Genomic DNA, 25931 nt, shown 5'->3' with positions numbered 1-25931 from the left:
ACCATCAACAACCAAATATGGAAAGACTTCTGAAAACCCCTTTATCGGCCGATAGTAGGCCAAATACCCTTGGCCAACAAGACATTCTCTACCCCGGGGATGCAGCGGCATTTTATTCCATGAATCAGACAAAATCTTTTACCTTGAATCTCTTGAATCGTGCAAAGTGATATTTCAGAGAACATGTCCAAGCGTATATGGATGTACAAGACACAAATACATGTATGGTAAATTCGTTTTTGTGTAGCAAAAGCTGATATGCTTGAAGAGTGAGACAGGAGTGAATAAAAAGCTCTTCTTAATAAAAGGTTTTTCCTTTATTTATTTTAAATCATACATTAAAGGAGAATGAAACCCTTGAAACCAGCTGAATCCATATCAAAGAGAAAAATCAAAGGAACACATCGTTGAAAGTTTGAGGAAGATTGAATGAATAATAAGAAAGTTATGAGCATTTGAATATTGAGATCACTAGTGCCATGTAGATCCTCCCATCGGCAATGCGACCAAGATCTGTGATATCACACACGTACAACTCCCTCATTACTTTAGTACTTATTTCACTTATATTCTCACTTTTATAGAGTCTATCACAAGGTGAGGTGTTCTCTTTATGAGATGACAAGTACAGAGGTTTCACAACATTATATCATTGATGAATCGTTTGTCATATGAATTTTTTATGATTAGAATGAGCAAAAAGAAATGTTTTGGGGTATATTTTCAGTGTCCAAATGGGAGAGTTGTACGTGTGTGACATCACAGATCTTGGTCGCATTGCCAATGGGAGGATCTCCATAGCATTAGTGATCTCGACATTCAAATGCTCATAACTCTTTTATTGCTAGTCCTATTTTACTCAAACTTTTGTTGATCTTATTTTTTGATTTTTCTGCTTTCACAAAAGCTAACTTGCTCCAAGAGTTTCATTCTCCTTTAAAGAAAAGAACATGGCTGTACACAGAAAATTTTCTCTTGGGGCAGCAGATGCATAAACTTTTCGAAGAAACCTCAAAAGCGAGGGAGCGAAGCGACCAAGCTTGTCATTGGGGCGTTTTTGCATTTTGTCAAGTTAAATTGAAGGATTTGGCACATAATTTTGGTGACTTTCGTAAAAATTTTCAGTAACAAAATGTAAATTTTCAAAATTCCTTGGGGGTAACTGCAGCCACCCCCCCCCCCGCTGCGTGCGGCTATGAAAAAGAAATATATTGTTTTGTTAAATGATACATGTACATGTAGTTCATTAATTTATCTGAACTACTAGGAATATAATGATTTTTGTCCTGCATGGTACTTGATGAAATTCAATCGGTTTCAATTGTTATTATTTGGAGCTTCAAATAGATAGAATAATAAACTTGCTTTTGGACTGCTGAGCTATAGCAATAAACTGACTTCATTTAAAAAAAAAAGTTAGAAATGTCAATTGGGTTCTTGAAAAAAATATTTCCCTGTATCATTCACCATCACTATAATTGGCGTCCATTATAACTGTAAATCTTCCATGATGGGGCTTAACACTATCAAGTGGTCCCCAATTGGCATTTAATATGTAATCATTGCTTTATAGTGATGTAATATTAATGGCCAGAGGTCCTTAAGGGGTTTAAAATAGATCACCTAAGATGAGTAGCCATATTCTGTAATTAATAAACTGTCCTTGAAAACTGTGTTTTCATCTGATCAATGAAGGGTCTGTGAAGAACAAGAAAATGATATCAAAGAGGAAATCTTAGATGACTTTTTGTATGAAAGATAGTTATTAATACAATTTGCTGGCCCCTATAGATCCAAGGACATGTTTATGTAGTGTAGCTTTGCAAAACTTTATCCCTGAATAACATATAGGCCTACATAGTAAGTTTATACATGATAGTATTTTTATTCATAGATCTAACAGTCAGTCCTTTTAGCTGTTTAATGGGCAATATTTAGACCTACAAAACATTCTTATATCGATTCCCAGCACCAAGGTTTGGATTCTAAATAAGTTGCGTATAAATATTGCGTATTGTTCGCCTCCATTGCACCAACAATAATGTCCCATTCATGCTATTGTGAAAGTGGATAGGACGTTGTCCTTTGAGTAGAAAGGGAGCTCATCAAATATGGATGAACCTTTGAAGTAAGACACCATGCAGTGATGGTATGGAGTCTTCAAACACGCTTTTGTCACCATCGGTCAGTCATCGTCTCGAGGGGTGTCATTCTGCTCCATCACATGGCATCCGTCCATCCTATGATACTAGAACAGAGTATTGATTTGGAGCAGTCAGTTGGCCGAACACAGAATGAAGCTAAATTGAGAGGTCAGTCAAGGGCTATTGTAATGCCCAGATGCCTTGAGGCTGAGTCAAGTGAAAGTTGATACATTGTGTCTATTGAAATTTTTACTGGAATAGTAGACACGCCCAAGGACAAAGGCAGGCAGTGTAATTTCAACCGGAAAGTCAAAAGTCGGAAGCTGCTTTGATATGAATCTATAGAATTAATTTTCTGATACATGTAGATGAAAGATCTTGAACTGTTCCAGAATATATTAAAGTCCATTCAATTGGTAGTTTGAATGGGAAAAATGAAAGGCTGTTTAAAGATGCATGTGAAATATACGTATGTAGCTTGCGGATCATGGCTTGTCAAAGACCTACATGTAAACAAATTATTTTGATATTAAGTAGAACCATGACAGAAATAAATTCATATTTTTAGATTAGCCAAAATATATTGGGCAATGATTAAGTAAACCTGTACATATCCTACATGTAAACATTGTACATGTAAGTATTATTATTATTATTTTTACATTAGAGCCGTAAAAATAAAAATTATAAATGATGATTCCATCACTATGGCTCTATACCAGAGACTATAGGCCTGTATGTGTAGGTCTACGTACATCAATTAGCATCTTGTTTATTCAATTCTATTAACATTTAACTGTTACCATACAGATTGTTTCGAAATCTCTCCCAATGATGAAAATGAAATGATCAATAATTATTGACTATATTTACTGCTCAAAGTTGTGAATGAATGTGTGACCATGAACAATGAAGAGAGAAAATTGGACCACTGGAAAGTGGACACGATGTGCACCAACAGTATACAGTACTGTGATTATTATGTAGAGCCAAGGGCTATATTGTGTAATCATTTACATTAAAGTCCTTGTATTATATTAAAAGTGGGAACACATTTTATTGATGTATGTAATTTAAATGTACACATAGTCTTGGTTATTTTTCCATTCGTTTGGACACTACAGGTTGCTATTCATCAGACTACAAAATGTCGAAGTTCAATGTTTTTATTCATCTCTCCCTTGTTAAAATTGATTTATGGGTACATTTGTCGGCATGCACATTTTAACTCATAAACTTTACACTTACTACTTCTACAAGTATGAGACACTAAAGTACATGTACAGTACTTGCATATAACTTGGGGGGGGGGGCATGTAACCTACACATACTTATATTTTCATTAATAATTTGTATTTTCATAATGCATCAGTTGTAGATAAAAATTGTTGCATTTTTCGCATTGAACTGCTTTCCATAATTCAACTGTAGGTAATTTTACAAACAAATATATCTTTCACTTTCCTGTACATACACTGTAGGCCTATAATGTGGATGTATTCTTGATTTTGTTGTGCGCAAATGGATGGGAATTTATGTCCGTGCCATTTATTGGTAACCAGGTTTTATTGACTGAGTTCACAGGAAGATGAAATTGTCCTTTCTCCTCAAAGGTACACAGAAATCAGAGAATATCTACCAATTTCTTTCAAGGATTTAGTACAATGCACTTTCCACTTTGCAATCAAGCATTTTACATATTTGTGCCTAAATTGAAAGCTAATTATTAATCCTGACATATTTATTAAGGAAAGTAGCATTGAGTGTGAATGTCAGTGTGCTTCTAGCAGAGATGTATTTCTAAAATTGGATTATTAAAAGTGTTATCTAGCTAGCTGTAGGGAATTTATGACATTAATAAAGCAGAGTTAGATGAGGAAAGTTGTTCCACTGTAATGAAATCAAATCAATGCATATAGCACTTTTACAGTGCTATTATGAACATCAGTAATCACAAAATGAACACTGATGCTCATCAAATTTTGGTTCCAAAATCCAAGTTGTACAAGTTAAGGAGGAAGAGTGGATTTTTTTTTAATTATTTGATTGCTAGCTGTACCTTGACTTAATAAAAAAATTCAAGCATACTACAAAACTAACCCAAATAAAAATCACCAAAAAGGTGAAGCTGATAAGACACTTACGTATACATCTGTTGTACAAGTTCTAAAATTACTGACTCATCCCTGCCCTGGAAAGAGCGTCGTCGTCGTTCATCAGATATTTTTAGATGGAAAGAAAAGAAATATTGAGCTCAGAGAGTAAAGGAGAAAAACAGTGTTCCACGTCATATTACTAGTATATCTTGTGATTCTCATCCCTTTGATGTATGGAGAGGCTGAGGTGGGATGATGTCTGACGAGTTTGGGATTGAAGTTAGGGATATTAGACTAACATGTATGTACGCCTAATGGAATTAGTGAGTGATGGGGGTAGCAGGGTTCTTGTTCATGTCCTCATGGTCTATTTTAAGGTATGATGTCACAATGACCAGGCCTGGATATGATATAGGCCATCCTTGAAATCAGTTTCAAAATTTATTAGTCACTTTGAAGAAACATAGTGTAAAACTTCTGAAAAGCAAAAATGATTCATAGCATCATTCATGCATTACCCATTTACCTATAGATATTTTATTAGTGTGTTTTAATAAGTCTATATATTTTTTCATTCTATGTTGATTAAGTAGAAAGATATTGAATTTGATTAGGCAATATGAAATGACACATGCTCAATGGTCAGAGAAGAAGATGGAGATGAAGAAGTATTCTCGAGCAATAGACCAATATTATCCATTATTGGTTTTCACTTATTTTTATTTCATTGCACACAATATTTACATTACCAGTATATCAAAATTCAATTAATCAACAGTTAAAGTGAAAACACGACTTTGAACTTGCTCATGGCAAGGTCATTTTGGGTTATCACTTATCAGAGCTTAATCTGTACCTACACTTATGTAGGCCTAACTCCGATGATCTATACCATCCTCACCCTTTCATGATTATACCTTGATTGCAGAGTCCCACTTCGACTGGTATTCAAGCTTTCCTTTTCAATAGAATAATAGGAAGATATTCAATGGCAGGCCTGGTGTCTTTATTACTTCAGTAGCTTAACACAAAGGTGTGGTCAAACTTGTTGTAAATGGAGATGGTTATGAATAGGATGGGCATGAAATAAGGGGCTATTAAAGAATACCTGTATCGGTTGTAATGTAGAGGGTGAGATGTGTACAAACAAGGGGATGATTGGTGAGAGAGGCAAACTTTTTTTTTCAAATAATACCCAAGTTAGTGCTTGGGATTCTCTGGAGCAGTGTCATACTTTTGAATGCGCAGAAGTTTACCTACATGTACATATGTAGGGCTAAGGGGGAAAATCCATGCATGCAGAATGCTGAGTCCACTTTCTTTTTTTTTTCACTTGAATTTTCCTTTTTGTAAGTCACAATTTTGTTTCTTGATGATGAAAAATAATGGTCAAATGTTGCAATAATTTATTTTATTGATCTTGTTATTCACATTTTCTTCAGTACTCCCAACTACAATATACATGTAGAAACATTGTTTTGATGTGGAAGCTAGTGGCGTCAGAAGGGTTGAAGATCTCTTTTTATAGTCCATGCTTTTAGAAATGAAACCAATGAAAGATTATTCAAGTTGTACTCAAGAGCATTAATTTACGAAAGTATATTAAAAACTTTAGATCCTCATTCCTCACAGTGAAATGCTGGAAGGCCTTGTCATTCTTTTTTAAGCTGATGTAGCCCTGGGGATAGGCCTACATGTACATGTACATGAATGCCTACATATACCATAATCAGGGAAAACCCAAGTTAGATTTCTCTAATCTGATGCAAGCTGTTATCCTCAGTCTAAGGGTGTGTTTATGCTTCCATTGCGAGGACAGAATCAGCGTTTTCAAACGTCGATTCAAAACGCCGATCGTAAACGTGGTTCTGGGAGTGCTGTTTATGCTTAACTTTTCAGAGACGAAATCACGATCTCCAGCTGGCTTCGCATCGTAATTTTCGTTGAGCAGGAAAGCGAGGTCAAATTTGGCGCGCCCTTTTTCGAAAGTTTTTTCTTTCCGAGTGTTGTTATGGGGAAGGTACGTCAACTGGTATATAAACATCGAACAATTTCCGATATTTTAGTCATTCTTGATATAGCCATATAATTTCCACCATGGTGAGGATAATAGTAAGAAAAATAAAGAATATTAAGTATGCAAAATAATAAAATATCTATTTGTTTATACTACTGGGGCATCTGGCGATGTCTCCTCATTATAACTCACGTTCCAGGGTTTTTCTTTTTTTTTGGGTGTAAATCCCTCAACATTCATCGTGATGACAAATTGGAAGAGTAATACTAGTAATAGTACTACACATGCAAAACAAGGGAGATGAGAGGTAATTCCATGGAGGTAACATGCGACCATGGAGCAATGCGACTGTATTTGCCCGCGGATTTTCATCTCACTGGAAGCATGTACCAAATGGCGTCATTTAAACACGTTTACGATCGTGGTTCTGTTTATACTTCCCCATAAAGCCTGATTCTGGTCAAACTACGTTTACATACGCACCTTTTTGTGAGTTTACGAAACAGCGTTTAAATCAAAGTAAGCATGTACGCAACCGTGTTTTGGACTAATCACGTTTGGAAACGCTGATTCTGGCCTGAAAAGTGGAAGCATAAACACGGCCTAAACTGTTTTGTATAGTGTCAAAATGGGATTAGGATAGGGGTATAAAGCTCAAAATTAATCCTGTTTATTCCATGTAAGAATCTCCTTTAGACATCTAATTCCTTTCAACAGGAACTGAGTCCTCTTTGCTGATTAACTGGATTGGTCTGATCATGGTATTGATGCAGACTACTGGTGTTAAATTGTTTGGAACACAAGATGAGTTATTACATGCTGGGTTGACACATTAAAAGCATTTTGTATTTAATTGGTTAAAAATGAACATTTATAAAATGATATATATATCATAAAGCACCAGCAATAAAACCTTTTTTTCTTAATAATCAAAACCACAAACTGGATTGGGACAGAAAAGATTGGAATCATGCATTACTGAAAAATAATAACTTCTTTCTTTACAACTTAACTTGTTATCATCTATTATTTACTGTTTTTTTGCAAATGAAACAATCCATTGTTTCCGGACAAAAGTATGATAATTATAATCTACTTTAATGTAGTGCTTATCAGATGACTATAAGATGTTATCAAATAGTGATGATGATGTTATTGGTGGTGATGATGATGATGATCTAGATTATCAGGATAATGATGCTACATCTTATACCTCGGTCACACTTTCTCTACGGCGGCCAAACGGCGAGTCTAAAACAGCCATTTTATTTATTTTAATTCAAACCACCTATATAGAGCTGGTTCAAAAATTTTAAAAACGACTGAGGTATTACTCTTCATGCATTTTATATTGAATGCCTAGAAAAGTATGAAGACTTGTTTCTCATTTTGCTTTAAACAAATATGGAGTCAAGTATAGGCCTATGATCAGTTAATTCACAAGTACTGGTATTTTGTATGCTTTTAGGGGATTCAAATCTAAGCTTTATACTCATTTTTCTTCCATACATCACTCAGAACAGTTAGAATTACAATATGTAATATTTGCTTGTGCTACGTGGAACTATCTTTAAAACTGCTAATGGTGTTATACGTGTGTTGACAAACAATATATGGTTCTGTGCCTGTGATTTCACGCATTCAATCTAATACAAAAGCCATTTGCCGCTGCAATGTACATGTGTGATTGATTGCAGCTTTGCTCCAGATGTCTGTATTGGATTAAGCTCTGCAGGGGGTAAGATGAAGTATGAACATGGAAAAAAATGAAGAAGCAACTGTTCATATGCAGAGTTGAATGGCACAGAGTGGACTTTAAAGCCACTCTTTTATGGATAATTGAAAGCTCTGTACATGCAAATTTAATCATGCATTTCTTTTTCAAATAAAACTGAGATAAAGATGTTCATTTCAGTAATTTGAAAATAATTTACAGTAACTTATCCCTTTGAATATTATTAAGTGCTAATTGTTACATACTATAAACAAATTGTATTGTGTGGAACGATGAATTAGCCAATACCTTATTCATGCATTGTTTATCATATATCCAGGGAAAGACACAAGATTTATATCGCAATGTAATTCTCCAAGGGGAATACAAAATATGAGAAATGTCCTTGAAAAAGCGTTTTCACAGAAACTCGGCAGTTGTCAATGCCTACAGTACCTGACATTCTTCCAGTATTTTTATTGAGTGTTTGATAGCATTCATGAGTTTATGGTCATGGAGGCCAGTAGATTCTTCACCTTTATCTGAGTGCAGACGCAGAGAGGAAATGAATGCAAGAACCCCCCACTGAAAGTGCAATTCCCTCCCTCCCTCTCTAGTCTGCCCTGTATGTTGAACTCTTCTTCAATCCTTATTGTAAATCTACATGTAAGAGATTAGAATCTGCGAATGAAGACACATTGTGGGTTTGTTGACGTTGATACAGTAGTTATGGCAATAAAGATGTAATAGTTTTTCTGGCAATAAATGTTTTTAAAGTATTAAGCAATGTTTCTTTTTTCTCCAATATATTTAATTAAATATGTATTTATGTAATATTTTTATGTATACAAGTTATAACAAACAATACAGCAATTTTATTTGCTAGTTTATTGCTTGGCAGGGATGCCATGTTACAGTTAGGACCTATGTAAATTGCTTTCTGAAAGTATACTAATTGGAGTTGCGCAATACCCGATTACTATATATGGAACAGGAGTGAAACCTCTAGTACATCTCCGATTTTTTAAACCCTTTACAGCAAATGCCATTGATATCCATCTTATTTACTCTTATCTTTCTTATCAGCTCTGATATTCATGTTACTATTCTTGATTTTTGCATTTTTTTTTAAAAATACCTCCTTCCCTGTATTTGAGACGATTTATCAGCACTTACATGTAGCATGCATCAGTGATGTTTGTCCCCCTCTGGACATAACAAGAATTATTTCTAAATGGTCTTCCCCCATTCAGTCCCCCACTTTCATTCAACCATATTACATGTGACTGTGTTCATGTTGCACTAATAAAGAATTTGAACCACTAGGTACTTATTCCAGAAGCTTCAAGAATAACATAAATTCACATTCTACAGTGCGTATCAAAAAAAAGTTTACACTTTGAAAAAGCCCTGGGAATTACAAATTTTACTACATGTGGGTAATTTTTTCACATACAATCTTGGGTTTGGGTCTTATCCATCCAATGAAAGTAAAATTTTTGACAGAATGTTACACTTGAGTGAGCACTGTCAATTTTTGTAAAGTTCGCAGAAATCTTTTTGCGCAGAAATGCTTGTTTTCACGCTGTGTCTAGGGGAAAAGAGGAAATCAAACTTACCCTGCGAAACATTTCTCATACATTTTCCTTGCACTTTTAGTCAATTGATATAAAACGGATACATTCAAGCATTTTGTATAAAAATAATTTTGCCACCCAAATTGAAATTGAAACACTTAGTTAAGCACAACCTTTACCCTTTTTGTGCCAGCTGGATCTGAGGACATAACTGAATCTGAACAAAAGTTTTATATATCAGACATCTCCAGCATTTTTTTACTAAGTTTTTATTTAAAGTGGGTTTACATTTCATTTTTCATTTAATACTTGTTTCTCCACACTTTTTCCAAGCTTGACAATGATTAACAAAATGAAAATCAAGCCTAAGCCATTTCATGTAAATCACAGCTCAGTGTAAAGCAAATATCGTCACGATGGCCTCGGTGTGTGGGGGAGTGGCCCTAATGCACTCTTCAAAGTGTTTTGGGGCAAGGAAACGGGTTAAAAAAGGTAAAAATATCTTAAAATCACTTTTACTAGCTAAATTCCACGTGTTCTTCATGATTAAGGGCTACTTTTATTTGCATAACTATTTCAAAGTTCTGCGCAAATCATTTTTCACTAACTTTTCAAAAGTAAGTGGTGCTCACTCAAGCGGAAATATTTTTTGACAGTTATATCGTCATTTGCTTAAATGGATCTGTACCAATATTAAAATGTGGAAAATTCTTCAGGATATCACAAATGTATAATTCTACAGGATTTTTTCTAAGTGTAAACTTTTTTTGATACGCACTGTATAGTTGACTATTCCAAATATCATACAAAACACAAAGGAGAAGAACATGTTAAACTTCATGAAGTTATTGTCATTGCAAATACCACTCATGCCTCCTTGCTCAAATTGTTGGATTTCTTGGTTAGGACTAGGCCAAATTTGTAATTAAAGGAGAATGAAACTCTTGGAGCAAGTTAGCTTTTGTGAAAGCAGAAAAATCAAAGAAAAAGATCAACAAAAGTTTGAGTAAAATAGGACTAGCAATAGAAGAGTTATGAGCATTTGAATGTCGAGATCTCTAATGCTATGGAGATCCTCCCATTGGCAATGCGACCAAGATCTATGATGTCACAGATGAACAACTCTCCCCTTTTGGACACTGAAAATGTACCCCAAAACATCTCTTTTTGCTCATTCTAATCATATGACAAACGATTCTTCAATGATATAATGTTGTGAAACCTCTGTACTTGTCCTCTCATAAAGAGAACACCTCACCTTGTGATAGACTCTATAAAAGTGAGAATATAAGTAAAATAAGAACTTAAGTAATGTGTGACATCACAGATCTTGGTCGCATTGCCAATGGGAGGATCTACATGGCATTAGTGATCTCAATATTCAAATGCTCATAACTTTCTTATTATTCATTCAATCTTCCTCAAACTTTCAACAATATGTTTCTTTGATTTTTCTCTTTGATATGGATTCAGCTGGTTTCAAGGGTTTCATTCTCCTTTAATACAAGAAGTGTAAATGTTGTTTAGGCCTGTCCTTTGTGTTTAGCAGTAGGCCTCTATCAGTTACATAACTTAGGATTATAAAGTCTCATCTGAACACAGCTAATGTTATTCAACATGCAAGGAATGAGCTAGCTAGAGCAAGTAAACAAGGATTTGATGAGCGACCTATCTTCTCGTCCTAATTGCCAATCAGATCTCTCACCTAGCACCTGCTATGTCTATACCGTTACAACATCTTCTGTTTTTTTTGGTCAGGTACATATTGGACTATTGGTGTCAGTGACTTTTTGGTGAACAATAAGATCATAATATAATATGGTACACTATATTGTAAGAAGGTATATACGTGTACATGTATACCAGTGTCATAATATAATGTATTGCATTTGAAAGGAAATGCGAAACAAGGGTAACATTACTTGTGTTCTGATCTTGTTTGTTGAATTTGCAGGTTTTGTCTGTTATGCAATGAATGAGGCAGAAAAATAACAAGTTTACAGGAAAAATTCTTGACTGTGTAGGTCTATATATCAAACTTATTTCCATAAATTGACAATATCTTTATGTTGGGAAATTGAGCAATCTAGTTTGTCTACACTAGCACTTCTTTTGAAACTATAAGGATATTGTTGATTTCATCAGAATCACAGCACATATAAAAAAAGCAAATCACATCAACCGAAGAAACTTAATCAAAATAAAGACAGAAGAAAAAAGCAGAGGAAAAAGATTGAAACTTGAAAGGGTATGGGATAGATTGACTGGAGAAAGTGAATAAGTTAAAAGCTAAGGTAGGAACACAATAGAAACCATAAACTCTTTAACGATCTAGCAGGGTAATTTAGCTACGTTCTTAGCAGAATTCAACGGTTACTTTCGGCATCTTGCCAAGATTCAAATCATTCCTCATATCTGGTGTCGTCGTAATTTGAGAGTGCATCCCAATGCACTGGTATGTGACTGATCAAAACAAACTATTCCAATGAAACTCAGAAATACTCTCATGTCTGTAAAAACTTCACAATTCACCAAGTTCAACTGTCATTCTATTTAGCAGGTTAGACTTCCAATTCAGACCTTAGTTTTGATTTTTATATGCAAGTACATGAAATAATTTGGGAATTTTAATATGCTTGATTTGAATTTTAAACCATATTCATTTACATAACTTTAGCTACTATTGTAGTGGTAACAACAGGAAGAACCAAGTCCATGTTGATAAAGAACTTGTAAAAATTAAAAGCTGTACCCTTGATTATCAAAAGAGACGTGTCTTTAAAGTTTTGAGTTTATAATTCTACAGAATCATACATGTATTTGTAGTTTGGTGTTTTGCCTTTGACGATATTGATCATTCATCAAAGTTTATGTACTGCTTACAAACTGTATATATGTGGTATGTCTTCAATTTAACCCCTGAAGCAACTCTCACCAGTTTGATCTTTTTAACACAACATGAAAGGGGCTTAATTCATGAGACTACATCCCAAGGAATGATCTCCAAGGGGTCAAACCTGTGGAGGTCCACCATAACAAGACACAATGCATGCACCCCTTTCAGGATCAGGGCATTTCCATGGCAACGGTACACAAAAACCTGTGATATATTGGCACATGTACAATTCTTGAAGTGAGTGCAACCTGCTTTTATAGGGCCTATGCTTATCATTTGTGTACAAAGTCAACCACTCACCCATGTCATTGGTTGCTGTATAAAGGCTTCTGTACAAGAAGTTTTTTGTGTGTTTGTAGACATGTAGAGTGTTACAGAGATATAAGAAAATGGGTTTCTTGGTACAGACTTTACAGTTATAGGGAGATCAAGCATAGATTTTTTTTCATGCACAGAAGTCAAGCTGGAAAAAAATACAATATGGCCTAAACTTGTTCCGCCCATTTTAAAGTCCCATCATGTTCTGTCTTGGGTACATGATGTCGACTGACATGTAAAACAATAGGCATATGTAAACTTGCATGAAATTGTCACGTTTATTTTCAATCTAACATTGTGACCTTTGCTTTGAAAAACGATATTACATAGTGATTACTGAATGTTGTTGGTGTTGATTTTTTACCTTATTGCTAAGTTAGCCGATTTTGAAAATAATTTGTACAGTGCACTCTGTATCAGCAAAAGAATATCTTGGGTGATATAGTTTGTCTTCTTGTATTTAAGTTCATATTCTGGTTTGTAGATATATTTATCTATGAGTATGAATAATTTATGATATAGGCAATTTAGGCATAGTTATGAAAGTTATATGAAACAAAATTTGAAAATGTTGCTCATATATACAGGTAATATAGGCCTACTTTCATACTTATAGTATGAACCTTTCTCTTTTTTTTTGGGGGGGGGGGGAGGGTGATGTATTTAGCATTGATAAGTTATTAAGAGTAAAATTAAAATCACATAGGCTAGATAATTGCATTGACTTACAAAAGTTAAAAATATATAAACACATGCGTGACATACATGTACTTCAGTTTGTTGCCATTTACCATTATCTGTCTTCCATTAGAACTGTCAAATATTAGAAGAGCGGTAATATGACCTTGTAATGTTTATTGCACAGTGAGTGGGCATATGAAAACCATGCAAAGCTCTTAGCATGTAACACACATTATAACATTGATGCAAACATAATCTTTGACATGAAAGGTCCCAATCCAAAAGACAAATACTCATTCTGTCCCCTGTAAATGTACTGTGTAACAGGTAGTTACAATCATCTAGATTGACATGTGAAGTTGCTGTTCTGACCTGGGGAATATTCTTTTCCTCGAGAGTCACAAGACCCTTAGGCAAAAATGCGATGGGACTGTGATGTGATTTGTTTTTAATGACTGACTTGAAAAGAAATTGTAATTTTATATTCATATCTTATTTGCTCTTGACACCATTGAATTTTCCTTCCATTTTTTTAATATGAAAAATAAAAAATCATGAGCATTTTGTGGGATATACATGTTGGCCAACATGTAACATTATGAGGCTGATGTAATGTACATGTAGGCCTTCGTATACAACTGCACATTGCTTGAGTCGTTAGTAGAAGTAAGATGCATCTCGTATAATATTAGTGAACAAAATTACTAAATTTAATTAGGTGATTGTATTTTCAATCATTCAGCTTGATAGTCGGGCAGTCCTTTCCATAATATCATTTAGAAAAAAAATAGATAATGATATTGTTATTAATGATTGAGGCCTAAATCTACTTTAAAAAGCCTATATTTCATCAAGGTCCATTTGTTGTTGCCTGGTTGTACAAAGGCTCTGTACAGAATGGTACAAGTAACCAGGGATTGTGTTTATGAAGTCTTACAAATGTACAGATGCAGTATTTATGTACAGACTTCCATTGAATCCTTCATTGTATGAGAAAACTCTGTAATACCCTGTCTGTACAGCTCTCCCACTCCAACCCATTCCCCAAAGCAGATTTATATCAGCCTGCAAAGACACAAAGGCATCACCAAGCTAATATGGTAGATTTGCAAAGGATGCTCAGTAGTAGGAAATACTACATCTACATACAGACCAAGTCCCCTGTCTGTTTACAGAGCTTTTGAGATTGGTCCCTTGTTTAAGAGTTCCATGTGTACCCCTTGTCAAAGGACACTGGTCAAACATTAGTTTAAGGATTTGAAGAAGAAAAGAAAGAGAACCTTGATTGTTTGAACTGTGCCACCCAACTGTCATTTCCAGTGTAACTGTTTGTAAACATACAGGTAGAATCTATAAATATGTTCCATCAACTCCAAGGATGCTTTTGAGAGGCATGAGACTTGTCGAAAATAAGAGGAAATAGATGGGGAGGGGGGGGGGGTAGTGTCATTTTCCTCTTTCATCATCTAGAACATTTAGGCCATCCTAAATTGTTTATGATAGCCCAGATCTTGAGGCCGACCTACATGTAAGATCTGAACCATCACAAAATGGCCTGGGCTTTGACAAGGTACATGTATCATGACTGAGGCTATTATTTCATTGGTGGGCAGGTAAAATAGGAGAGAGTTTTTAAAGCAGCAGTACAGACAAGAGAGACAGAGTGTGAATATGCCAATGGATCAATATTTGGTAATGATCCAAGAGATCAATGTTTTACCTGATTTATCCTACCTGTTACTGTACATCCAAAATATTAAGAATATGAAAGAATTACACCTTTACTAGCATAAAATGTGCGGATCACAATTGGTATTAAGGAATAAGAGAGGCATGAAATAGACTACGTGAAAAGTGAATTACTGAGGGGGGAAATGATATAGGCTTAATAACACAGATTTGTTTTTATTCTAAATATTTTCGATTTCAAAATACCATGCAGGATGGAGGTTCCATTTGAGGGTTTAAAATTATATCTGTTTGGTGGATTCCCTCAAAACTGTAGTAGGGTCTTCATTTAGGGTGCTTCTTAGAAAATAATTTCATGGATGACATGCAATACTCAATTAGACATTTTCCTCTTTCTAGTTGTATTTCCCCCAAAACAGAGAAGTGGAATGTCTATATATATCTTTTATTGTGGGTCTCTATTTTGAAGCCTCACATATTAATCATGGTAATAAATAGATGGACCTGAAGTGAAGTCTTTCAAGTTGGCATAAAATACCTTCTGTTTTGTAAACTCTGTTTAAAGCAAAAAGTGAACTGCACTTTTGTTTCACATACTGATACATGTAGGTGTGCATAGAAGTGTGCTTTACTTTTGTATTTTTAGCTATTTCATTTCACTTATGGTTCTTCCAGATTTGTTTAATAGAGTGAACTGCATGAGTAAACTTCAAATTGTCTTCTGAAGTAGATCAGAGAAATCTGCAATTTGTGTTGTGTTTTAATAATTGTTGCTTAATAATAAATAAATATACACTTGAATTTAACCTTAACAATTACAACAATGTATATAAAAATGCATTCACAATTTTTTAACATGTACACAATGTTGTATAAATAAACTCTTGATCTGAAATGTTCAAATTGTTGGTTCAATTACATGTGTAATCCTCTTACAATACTTGTTGCAATCCTTGCTTGTACAGCCATTTTTTGGATGTCCATAGCGAAACAGTCATGAACTAATCCAATTGTTTTTTTAATTCATGAGCCAGATGTTCAGCATTAAAAATTAGTATTAATCTACTTAAAGTATAAGTATGAAAAATTATTTCAATCTTGATATTTTGTTGTTTCCAATGCAGATTTTCAATGATCTTGGCAGTGAGATATTGGATTCAAGCTTCGATGGATATAATGTATGTCTGTTTGCCTATGGGCAGACAGGATCTGGAAAGACATTCACCATGATGGGAGATGAGGTAAGAAAATATTGATTGAGGTATTCACACATGCTCTAAGAGAAAAATATAAATATCAATTATAAGAACTTGTTACATGTATATAAGCCTCACAGCATTTATGTCTGACAGAGCCAGATGAAGTTATTTTAGTTTTGAGCCTGCAACAAGAATCTTGCATTGTAACATAAAAAAGAATATCTCATAGGTGAGATTTTTTTCAAATAAAATTTCAAAAAACCAGCATATTCCTTAAAAAGCTTTTGAACTGACTATGATATATTTTTTTCAAATACTTTTGGTTATTTTTTTTGTTTATACTTGCCTCATTTTTTCTACCCAAAAGCCTTTGAACAAATAATGCTTCCCAGTTTTTACTCTTTCCCAAATAAATCTTTTGTAACCAGAAGTGGTGTTATACTAAAAAGTGGGTGAATTATGTAATCCTTATAGGAATGCCCTCAATATCACAGGATCATATAGTTACTAGTATTGTCTTAATCCAGATCATGGTTCTATTAGGATACATGTCCAGATTAAGTGTGATGAAAATTTTGCTGTGAAGTATTGAACAATTACTGAACATTCTGGAAGAAGAATTTTTAATTTGGTATCACATCGCTAATTTGACATGAAAAAATAAGAATCTAAATTCTCATAGGGTTGTATTTTTTTTCATGCAACACTTGCTGGATTTTGAAAAAAAAAGGGAAATATTGTTACGATATTAAACAAATATCAAACAAATAACCAAAGGAATTTAGTTAAATTATCTTACATATCTTGAAGAGTCGGTTCTGTTTAATCCAAAAATATATAATCCTGTATTAAATCCAAATTATATCAAAATTGGCTGGCAACGATTGCGTAGATTATAGTTTACAATGCTGGTGATGACGAAAGTGATGTTGAAAGGCGATGGATAGTTACAGTGTCTTTAGTGAGGTGAAATGTCCATGAAGATGATGTTGATGATGATAAACTGTAGATTTCAGCAATCCATGGGTTTGATGCTCTTGATGAGAACTGAGAATTCCTTTTTCAAAATAATTGCAAACAGTTCATTGATAGTGTGCAAATAATTCCACAGAAGTTAATGTTGTATTCTAGGTGGAGATAAACTGTGCTCTGACATGAAGTCTAGCTTGAAACTCTGAGCTCTGATCTTATCCTTGGAAGAAACTGCCAGCTTTCAATATAAATTTTCAATATACTGGAAGCTTCTAGTATTGTCTTTAAAAAGAACATACTGCTTCTTTCTTGAACAGTCCAGTCCTACATGTACATGTTCTAGAAGACTCTCAATGACCTCAATTAAATTAAAAATGTAAACAACATAGCTAAACCTATTGTCCCTTTTCCCTGCCAGCAGTCCCCATTGTCTGCCAAGTTCATTGTACATTACAAAAACACCAAACATTACTCTGCCTCTTTTAATATGCGTACATGTATAGCAAAGCTTAACTGAGACATTCTGGAATATTCTTATGTAATGAATATCCTTTAATAGAGAAAAAAAACCAGCTAAATGGATGAATGTAATTTCTCTTTTAAGTAACAATATATTTCCATTCTTTGTTCACAGTTTTATAAATATTACAAAGCCAAAGAAAAAATAGTAACTTATAATTCAAATTAAGCCCTAAAGAATAAATCACCAAACTAATTTAAAATAAATGTTGGTAGATTCATTAATAGGTTTCTGGTGTAAATAAAATCATTGAGCTCTGGAGAGTTCACTAAATACTTTCATTGTGTAGATCTAAAGTTTGTATATATATCCAAAGATGTCCGGTAATATCTGTAACTGTAGCCATCTCATTAGATCTTGATATCTCGTTAAGCATCCTAATTACAATCTCATATGGGATGAAGGGCCGGAGAACCTGCGTTGCCTAGCGATCGGATCTTTTAACTCATCCATGGATGGCAATATCTCATCATCTGTGCGGTTAAGAATTAGCTCTAATCATCCTCTAAGTTCATTTTCTGGATGTTGCGCACCAGGCCGTGTTGCATGTTGAGAAGGGATGCAAGGAGATTACTGGTACAGTGTGAGGTATTTTTAGCAGTTGCAAGACGAAAGTTACCCACATTATAATCTTTAAGATTCAAGATTATTTTATTGGTCCATGAAAGCAAGCATAGTAGCATACAAAGAAATTTAGTTTCCAGTGGATTTGAAATAAATACACAAAGATGGAAAATACAATATATCGTAATAACTATCATAATAACTATCATAATCTTTTGTCAACTTTGATTGGTAGTCATCATAATTCATCATAAGTTACAATTAACCAGAGCTTTACATCTACTTTAAGAACTATACTCTTTAAAGGACAAGTCCACCCCAACAAAAAGTTGATTTGAATAAAAAGAGAAAAATCCAACAAGCATAACACTGAAAATTTCATCAAAATTGGATGTAAAATAAGAAAATTATGACATTTTAAAGTTTCGCTTAATTTTACAAAACAGTTATATGCACATCCTTGCTGGTATGCAGATGAGGAGACTATGATGTCATCCACTCACTATTTCTTTTGTGTTTTATTATATGAAATATGAAATATTCTAATTTTCTCCTCATTGTCAAGTGATACAACAATTAATTCCTCCCTGAACATGTGGAATTAGCATTGTTTAATACTATATGATTCAGTCAAGTTGGTCCTTAATGTCAAATCTATGAAAAATAAAATATTGTATAATTCAAACAATAAAAAACAAAAGAAGTAGTGAGTGATGGACATCATCGACTGACTCACCTAGTTGTGCCTATCACTGTTTTGTGAAAAATAAGCGAAACTTTAAAATTTCATAACTTTCTTATTTTACATCCGATTTTGATGAAATTTTCAGCACTATGCTGGTTTGATTTTTCTCTATTTATTCAGGTCAGCATTTTCATGGGGTGGACTTGACCAAAGACAATAAAAACTTTGTATTTCTCTTCAATATTTAGCATGCAAATATTAAGTCTTAATATTATGCCAAAGCAAAATAAAGGATAAAACATTAAAATGTGGATGGTAAATGACCAGGGGGCTGATACAGAAAGCATGAGCTGAACATATTCTTGTGCTAATTTAAAAAATACCCCAATTACCCCTGACTGAATTCCCTGTAACTGTAACTGAATTTTTACAAATCACTTACTGGAAAAAAATAATATTTAAACTATAGCTGATGGGAATTATAATGATTGATGATCTGACTAAGCACCTAACATATTGCATTCTTTCATAAGTGTCATGCATTACTTATGCATGATAAAATTCATGAAAATTCACAAAACTACTATGTTAGATTGCTATAGAGTTTAATTTGTTTATTATGTGTTAGGATGCAGAATGTATCATTTATAATGATGTAGAAGACAAACCAGTGTGTTGGCTCAGTTGGTAGAGTCCGTCTAAGAAACCGGGAGGTCGGGGGTTCAAACCCCAGCCGCGTCAGACTAAAAGACGTTGAAAAATGGGAGTTGCTGCTACATGTACCCTGTTTGGCGTTCAACGATTAAAGGTATAGAGCCTCGTCGATCTGGCGCTGCACAGCGGCTGCCGGGCCCACGATCAATTGGGGAAAGCAAATTTTCAGAATATTTCATTTCATGTCTATTTCGAACAATAAAATATGGATTTTTATTTTCATAATTCAAGTTGTATTCATTTCCAAAAAAAAATTAATTGCAGAGTCTCATAGACCAAGTAACTTTATTTCTTTGAGGAAAAAGAATCACACGCTTCTACCCCAACAACATTGGCACTTCCTGCTGAAACACCCCTCAACACCCATGTCGAAAATGAACAGTTGTGAAAACTGACATCTGTCTGTGTCTTGTTCCATGGGGGCGATATTATTAACGGCTGTGTTTCCCATCGGCTGAATGCCTATCAGTGCTGCTTTCCCCCTTCAGAACAAAAAATACATTGCTTTGTGTGCACAGTAATTGAGATATGATGTTCACGGTCACGATAATGCAAAGGTATTGATTTTTCATCCTTGGAATTTTCTCTTAATTTGATTAGTGGTATGGAGTTCCTTTGTGGCCATAAGGGTTTTTTCAAATGCATGCTCATTGTAGCAAATATGTTGCATAGTTGTGATTGAAGAATATAGGTCTGCAACATTTCTGGATATCCTTTTTAATCAGAAATACACTGTGTAAAAGTTGAAGAAAGGACAAATAGCAGAGAACATGTTATAGCTTCTCTTAAAATGTTGGTTACCCCCCCCCCAAAAAAAAGAAAGTAGTGCCCTCTCTTTGTAATGTATTTTAAAAAGGGCTCTTTGAACACTTTAATACAAATTTAGTGATTGCGTATGTTGGACATCTGCAAACAATGAAAAATACAAATAAATTGGCCAAAAATGGCAATTATCACAGCAAGAGTTAAAAATAAAGTAAGTATAAGACAGGTTAATTGAGACTGCTCTCATCTTTAGTTTCCAGAGAAATGTAGAATAATCTGAAATATATATAATTTGAATATCTTTGTTGAATGTATAATGCACTATAATTCATATCGTTCTTACCATGACTTCAGCATATTTCAGATTACATTTGTTTTAATCAGTGAGATAAGGAATATTTACCAAGCAGACCCATTTTCTATTTGTTGAGTAAATAATAGAGATCTTTGCTCTTCTGAGGTTCAGGCACATAAGTGTGTGCATGTTATTATCAATGACCCATATTCATATAGGTGTATTTGAGTTAAACCATGTTTTATAAAATAATTTCTGAACTACGGGCAGCCAACTAAAAAAGATGGGAACTCTGTTTATGTTATTTTGGTACTAACAAAATATATTTGTGATCCCTATACATGATGAATGTGTTTTTACACTACTAGTATAGGTTTAAGCACATTTTCTGTCACTCTGCACAAATAAAAAACCATGTTGCCTAATATGGTACATGTAATATAGTGGAATGTCATCTCAAGGCATTTATCTACCTTTACCACTCTCCACCAAGGTTTAGTGGATTGGTACCCAGCATAGGAAGAAACTCCTTGAATGCTTGAGTGCTTGATTAGTGGACAAGCTAGATCTAATGATCGCAACACTAAAGAGTTATTGGTACTACATGAATATTGCATGATGTTATCAATATTGTAATTATGAAACTAATAACAAATAAATTGTTTTTCTTGTTGTTTAAGGCGGATCAAGGAGTCATCCCTAGACTCTGTGAGAGTCTTCTTGAGAGGGTTAGTAGCTATGAGGAGGATGTCACCTTTAAAGTGGAAGTCAGGTAAAATTACTTTTTTAACATTTGATTTGATATTGATCAATCTATGTTCCCTTCAGATTTTACAATTAGATAACAAATTATGCATCTATTTTGATCTCCATTACTGGTGATCAATACACTATCAGTGTTTACATTGATTTTATAAGAAATCTATTCATTTAGTTTTCTCCTTTCTTCATGTCTTTTCTTGGTTTTCTTCAGAAGTATTTTATTTATTTTCCTTAGAATTTACAATCTGATTATTTGCTTTTAACAAATCTATTTTTATCTTCATTGCTGATAATTAACACACCAATGCTTAATATTGATTCATTTTTTTGTAGTGCCCATCTCATAATCCACAATAAGGTGGCAAAAATGAAAGTAGTTTTGTCCTAATGGCCTTTTGAAGTACAAATATGTAATGTCCATAATGCACACAGCTGTTCATTGAGATTTGTTCGATTTAAAAAAAAAAAGACATTAGGTGGTTTCAGACCGCCTCGAAGTTCGTCAGTTCCAGGTATTCTCTGATCGGGAAATTTACCCCGATCAGAAAATACCAGGTATTTTTGGTAATGTGAAAGCAAACTACGCGTAATTTCCCCGAAAGAAAACACCCGCTAAATAGTAGGTACTTGACGAAATTACGAGAACTTTTGAATCTCGCGCCTTGCCTGCTTATTAGATCATACTGCGCATACTCCTAACTTCAGGAATTTATCCCGAAGGATATGTTTTGGGGCGATGTGAATGCAGGAATAATTAATGGGTATTTTTTAGCCTAAAAATGTTCTCGTAATTTAACGGGGATTCTTGTGATCGAGGCGGTTTGAAACCGTCTAGGGATGCAACTTCTCATACAAAAGTCAGAAGTCCTACATTAGCAAACTAACTTTCAATTGTAGAAAAACACCCTGTTTAGTACAAAAGGACCCATTCTAGATAATGTGTGTGGCATATATTTTTAATAAATTGATTGTTGAGAAAGCATAAATGGTTTTAAAAGTAGTAATGAGCCAGAGGACCAACAACTTTATTTCTTCAAGAGACCTGGTAATGAAAATAAATGAGTTATCAAAGGATACTACCTCCTCACTGCTATCAATCAATGCTCTGCAGCTACTGCACCCAGAATGTATATATTTTTAATCGTAATGATAATTGTTTCAATTTATTTCTTACTCAGTTTCCTAGAGATCTACAATGAGAGGGTACGAGATCTTCTGGCTCCACCCAACAAGGCCAAGTACTCACTCAAAGTACGGGAACATCCTAAAGATGGACCATATGTACAAGGTAAATACAGAAGAAGATTTAACTGTATGTATTTTTCTACATGTTGTCTTTTTTTTTTCTCAAATTCAAAATGAAGTTTTGAATGTGTTATTTTGTAAGCAATGTTCACATAATGTACATTTTGATCACATAATGACTTTCAAAGCGGTTCATTTAGCACTGATGGAAGTTAAAATTGAGCATGATGAATGTTAAATTGAGCGAGAGGGATTAGATTAGGCTTAGATTGACTTTGAATCCAGGTGTTCAAAATATTGACCTTGAAATTCCCCACATCATTTACCCCACATTTATTTACTACACAACATCTTCATCAGCCCGAGTTTTCAAATTCTCTTTCTCTTTCTGATCAGGCTAACTATAATCATAAACACAATCTCAAGTTTGTAATGAAGATGCTATTATTTTCAGGATCATGATCAAGAGTCAATTAGGATTTATTTAGTGCAAAATAGAGCACCACATGTATTTGATTATCTTCCAGCTAATTAACAAGTGAAGATGCACTTGAGTTTTAGCTTGATGGAGAAGCATTGGATTGCATACACTAGGCCAGTGCTGATATAGAAACAACTGTTTAGACTGTTTTCACTCCAATTTATATTTCCAAAGACCATCACTTTCTTGATTAGCTCTTGGCAAAGTCCCTGTTTTTCATTTTTCCCATGGAACATACCTGCCACTTTTTTGCTCCCCCCTCAAGTCCGATTGTCAGTATTTTAAAAATAAAACTGATTTATTAAATCATTCCTTTTAAATTAATTTAATCAAGTTAAAAATTACCCTATGGTAAGTCTTAAATTTTAGTAAATGCTATTTGAAAGTGCATAAAACCTGTTATTGCTCTTTCTTTCATTGAATTCATTTAATTTGAGGAAAAGATTCTAATGTAATAAGCTCTATTTCGGATGCATTTACATGCAGCATGTAGGGGTCATTGGCAATGCCTACTAGTAGCATTCCCAGCATATACAATATCAGAGTACCTGAAATGAATAAGGCTTGTCTTTCCTCCTTGATGCTCAGGTTTCTGCTCCAGCTTGAGAAATGTTTATGACCAAAACAAGCATACCCTTCTTGGCAAGGATTGAGTAGAGCTTGAGTGAATGGAAAGCTGATATGAAGCAATAAGCTTATTATGTCGTTCTTGATGATGTAAATCTTTGCTGGATTTTTCTTTGGTTTGGTATTGACTATTGTGAATGGGAATTACCATTTTTTTTTATTTTGGCTGCAGAGAACTACTTGTATGCCAACTGATAAAATTATTGTAGTAATTAGTAAATCAATGTATCTTCAATATATAGATTAGTGGTTTAACTTCTATAAACAAGTATTAGTTTATGGATGTTAGATGGGGGGGGGGGGATGAAAATCACATGATAGTTCCAAAGAAAGTTGGTGTTCTCCTATTTTTGTCTCACCTGCATAGCAGAGTGAGACTATAGGCGCCGCTTTTCCGACGGCGACGGCGACGGCGGCGGCGGCGGCGTCAACACCAAATCTTAACCTGAGGTTAAGTTTTTGAAATGACAGCATAACTTAGAAAGTATATGGACCTAGTTCATGAAACTTGGCCATAAGGTTAATCAAGTATTACTGAACATCCTGCCTGAGTTTCATGTCACATGACCAAGGTCAAAGGTCATTTAGGGTCAATGAACTTAGACCATGTTGGGGGAATCAACATCAAAATCTTAACCTAAGGTTAAGTTTTTGAAATGTCATCATAACTTAGAAAATATATGTACCTAGTTCATGAAACTTATACATAAGGTTAATCAAGTATCACTGAACATGCTGCATGAGTTTCACGTCACATGACCAAGGTCAAAGGTCATTTAGGGTCAATGAACTTTGGCCGAATTGGGGGTATCTGTTGAATTACCATCATAACTTTGAAAGTTTATGGATCTGATTCATGAAACTTGGACATAATAGTAATCAAGTATTACTGAATATCCTGTTCAAGTTTCAGGTCACATGATCAAGGTCAAAGGTCATTTAGGGTCAATGAACTTTGGCCAAATTGGGGTATTTGTTGAATTACAGCCATAAATTTGAAAGTGTGTTGGTCTAGTTCATAAAACTTGGACATAATAGTAATCAAGTATCACTGAACATCCTGTGCGAGTTTCAGGTCACATGATCAAGGTCAAAGGTCATGTAAGGTCAAAGAACTTTGGCCACGTTGGGGGTATTTGTTGAATTGCCATCATATCTCTATAAGTGTATTGGTCTAGTTCATAAAACGTGGAAATAAGAGTAACCAAGTATCACTGAACATCTTGTGCGAGTTATAGTAGTTTTCAAAATCAGCACTGCTGCTATATTGAATCGCGTGATGCAGGTGAGACGGCCAGAGGCATTCCACTTGTTTTTGTTTCTTACCCAAAAGATTGGTTATCCATACATTTCACTGCAAAGGAAGTATTTGTAAATTAGCAACTTATGGAGTGTTGCAAAAGCTATTTTTGCAAGTTAAGTTTAAAATGTACACCTGATTGATCAATTTGTCCTAAAGCAAATCAATTCTTATCACTGCAAGAAGCAGGCCAGCAATTAATCACAATTTTTGTAATTAAATGAATATATCGTGACTGATTAGACACCCAAATTTATTGTGATTGGCTGTAAGTTTTATTTGAAAATTTATAACCGAATGATCAATTTAATATATATAGAAAACAATTCATACTTAATAAAAGTATGAATTATACTTTAGTATACTTATTACACTTAACAAGCTAAATTAAATTGGACACCTAATGTAGTTGCTAGACTTACATTGAAGATTCATGAATGTAGATCTAGGTTTATATGTCTTATCAAATTTCATTAATCTCTATAACCCCCCCCCCTAAAATAAGTAAAGAAAAAAAAGTGCAGGATTTTTGTAAATCAAAACAGCAAAATATGTATGTTTATTAATTTGACATGTGCCTGGAGATATTTAGAAAAATTAACAAGTTGTGATTTATTACACTTTACAAAACTGAATGTGTCAATTGCCTTCTCAGACCTCTTATCTCTGG

General features: G+C 34.2%; 1 protein-coding gene across 1 annotated transcript in view; it reads left to right on the top strand.

The window, feature by feature from the left end:
• Positions 1-16261: 16261 nt before the first annotated feature.
• LOC129264891 (uncharacterized) overlaps positions 16262-25931 on the top strand; it is a 93744-nt gene continuing 84074 nt past the window's right edge. The window contains exons 1-3 of the mRNA XM_064102038.1: positions 16262-16373; positions 21527-21618; positions 22787-22896. Coding sequence (XP_063958108.1) covers positions 16359-16373; positions 21527-21618; positions 22787-22896 — 217 coding nt within the window. The 5' untranslated portion in view covers positions 16262-16358. The remainder of the gene's footprint in view (positions 16374-21526; positions 21619-22786; positions 22897-25931) is intronic.

Source organism: Lytechinus pictus, chromosome 7 (genome assembly GCF_037042905.1).
Source record: "Lytechinus pictus isolate F3 Inbred chromosome 7, Lp3.0, whole genome shotgun sequence".
Taxonomy (NCBI): Eukaryota; Metazoa; Echinodermata; class Echinoidea; order Temnopleuroida; family Toxopneustidae; genus Lytechinus; species Lytechinus pictus.
Note: the sequence above shows the minus strand (reverse complement) of the source record. Positions and strands in the feature narration are given on the sequence as shown.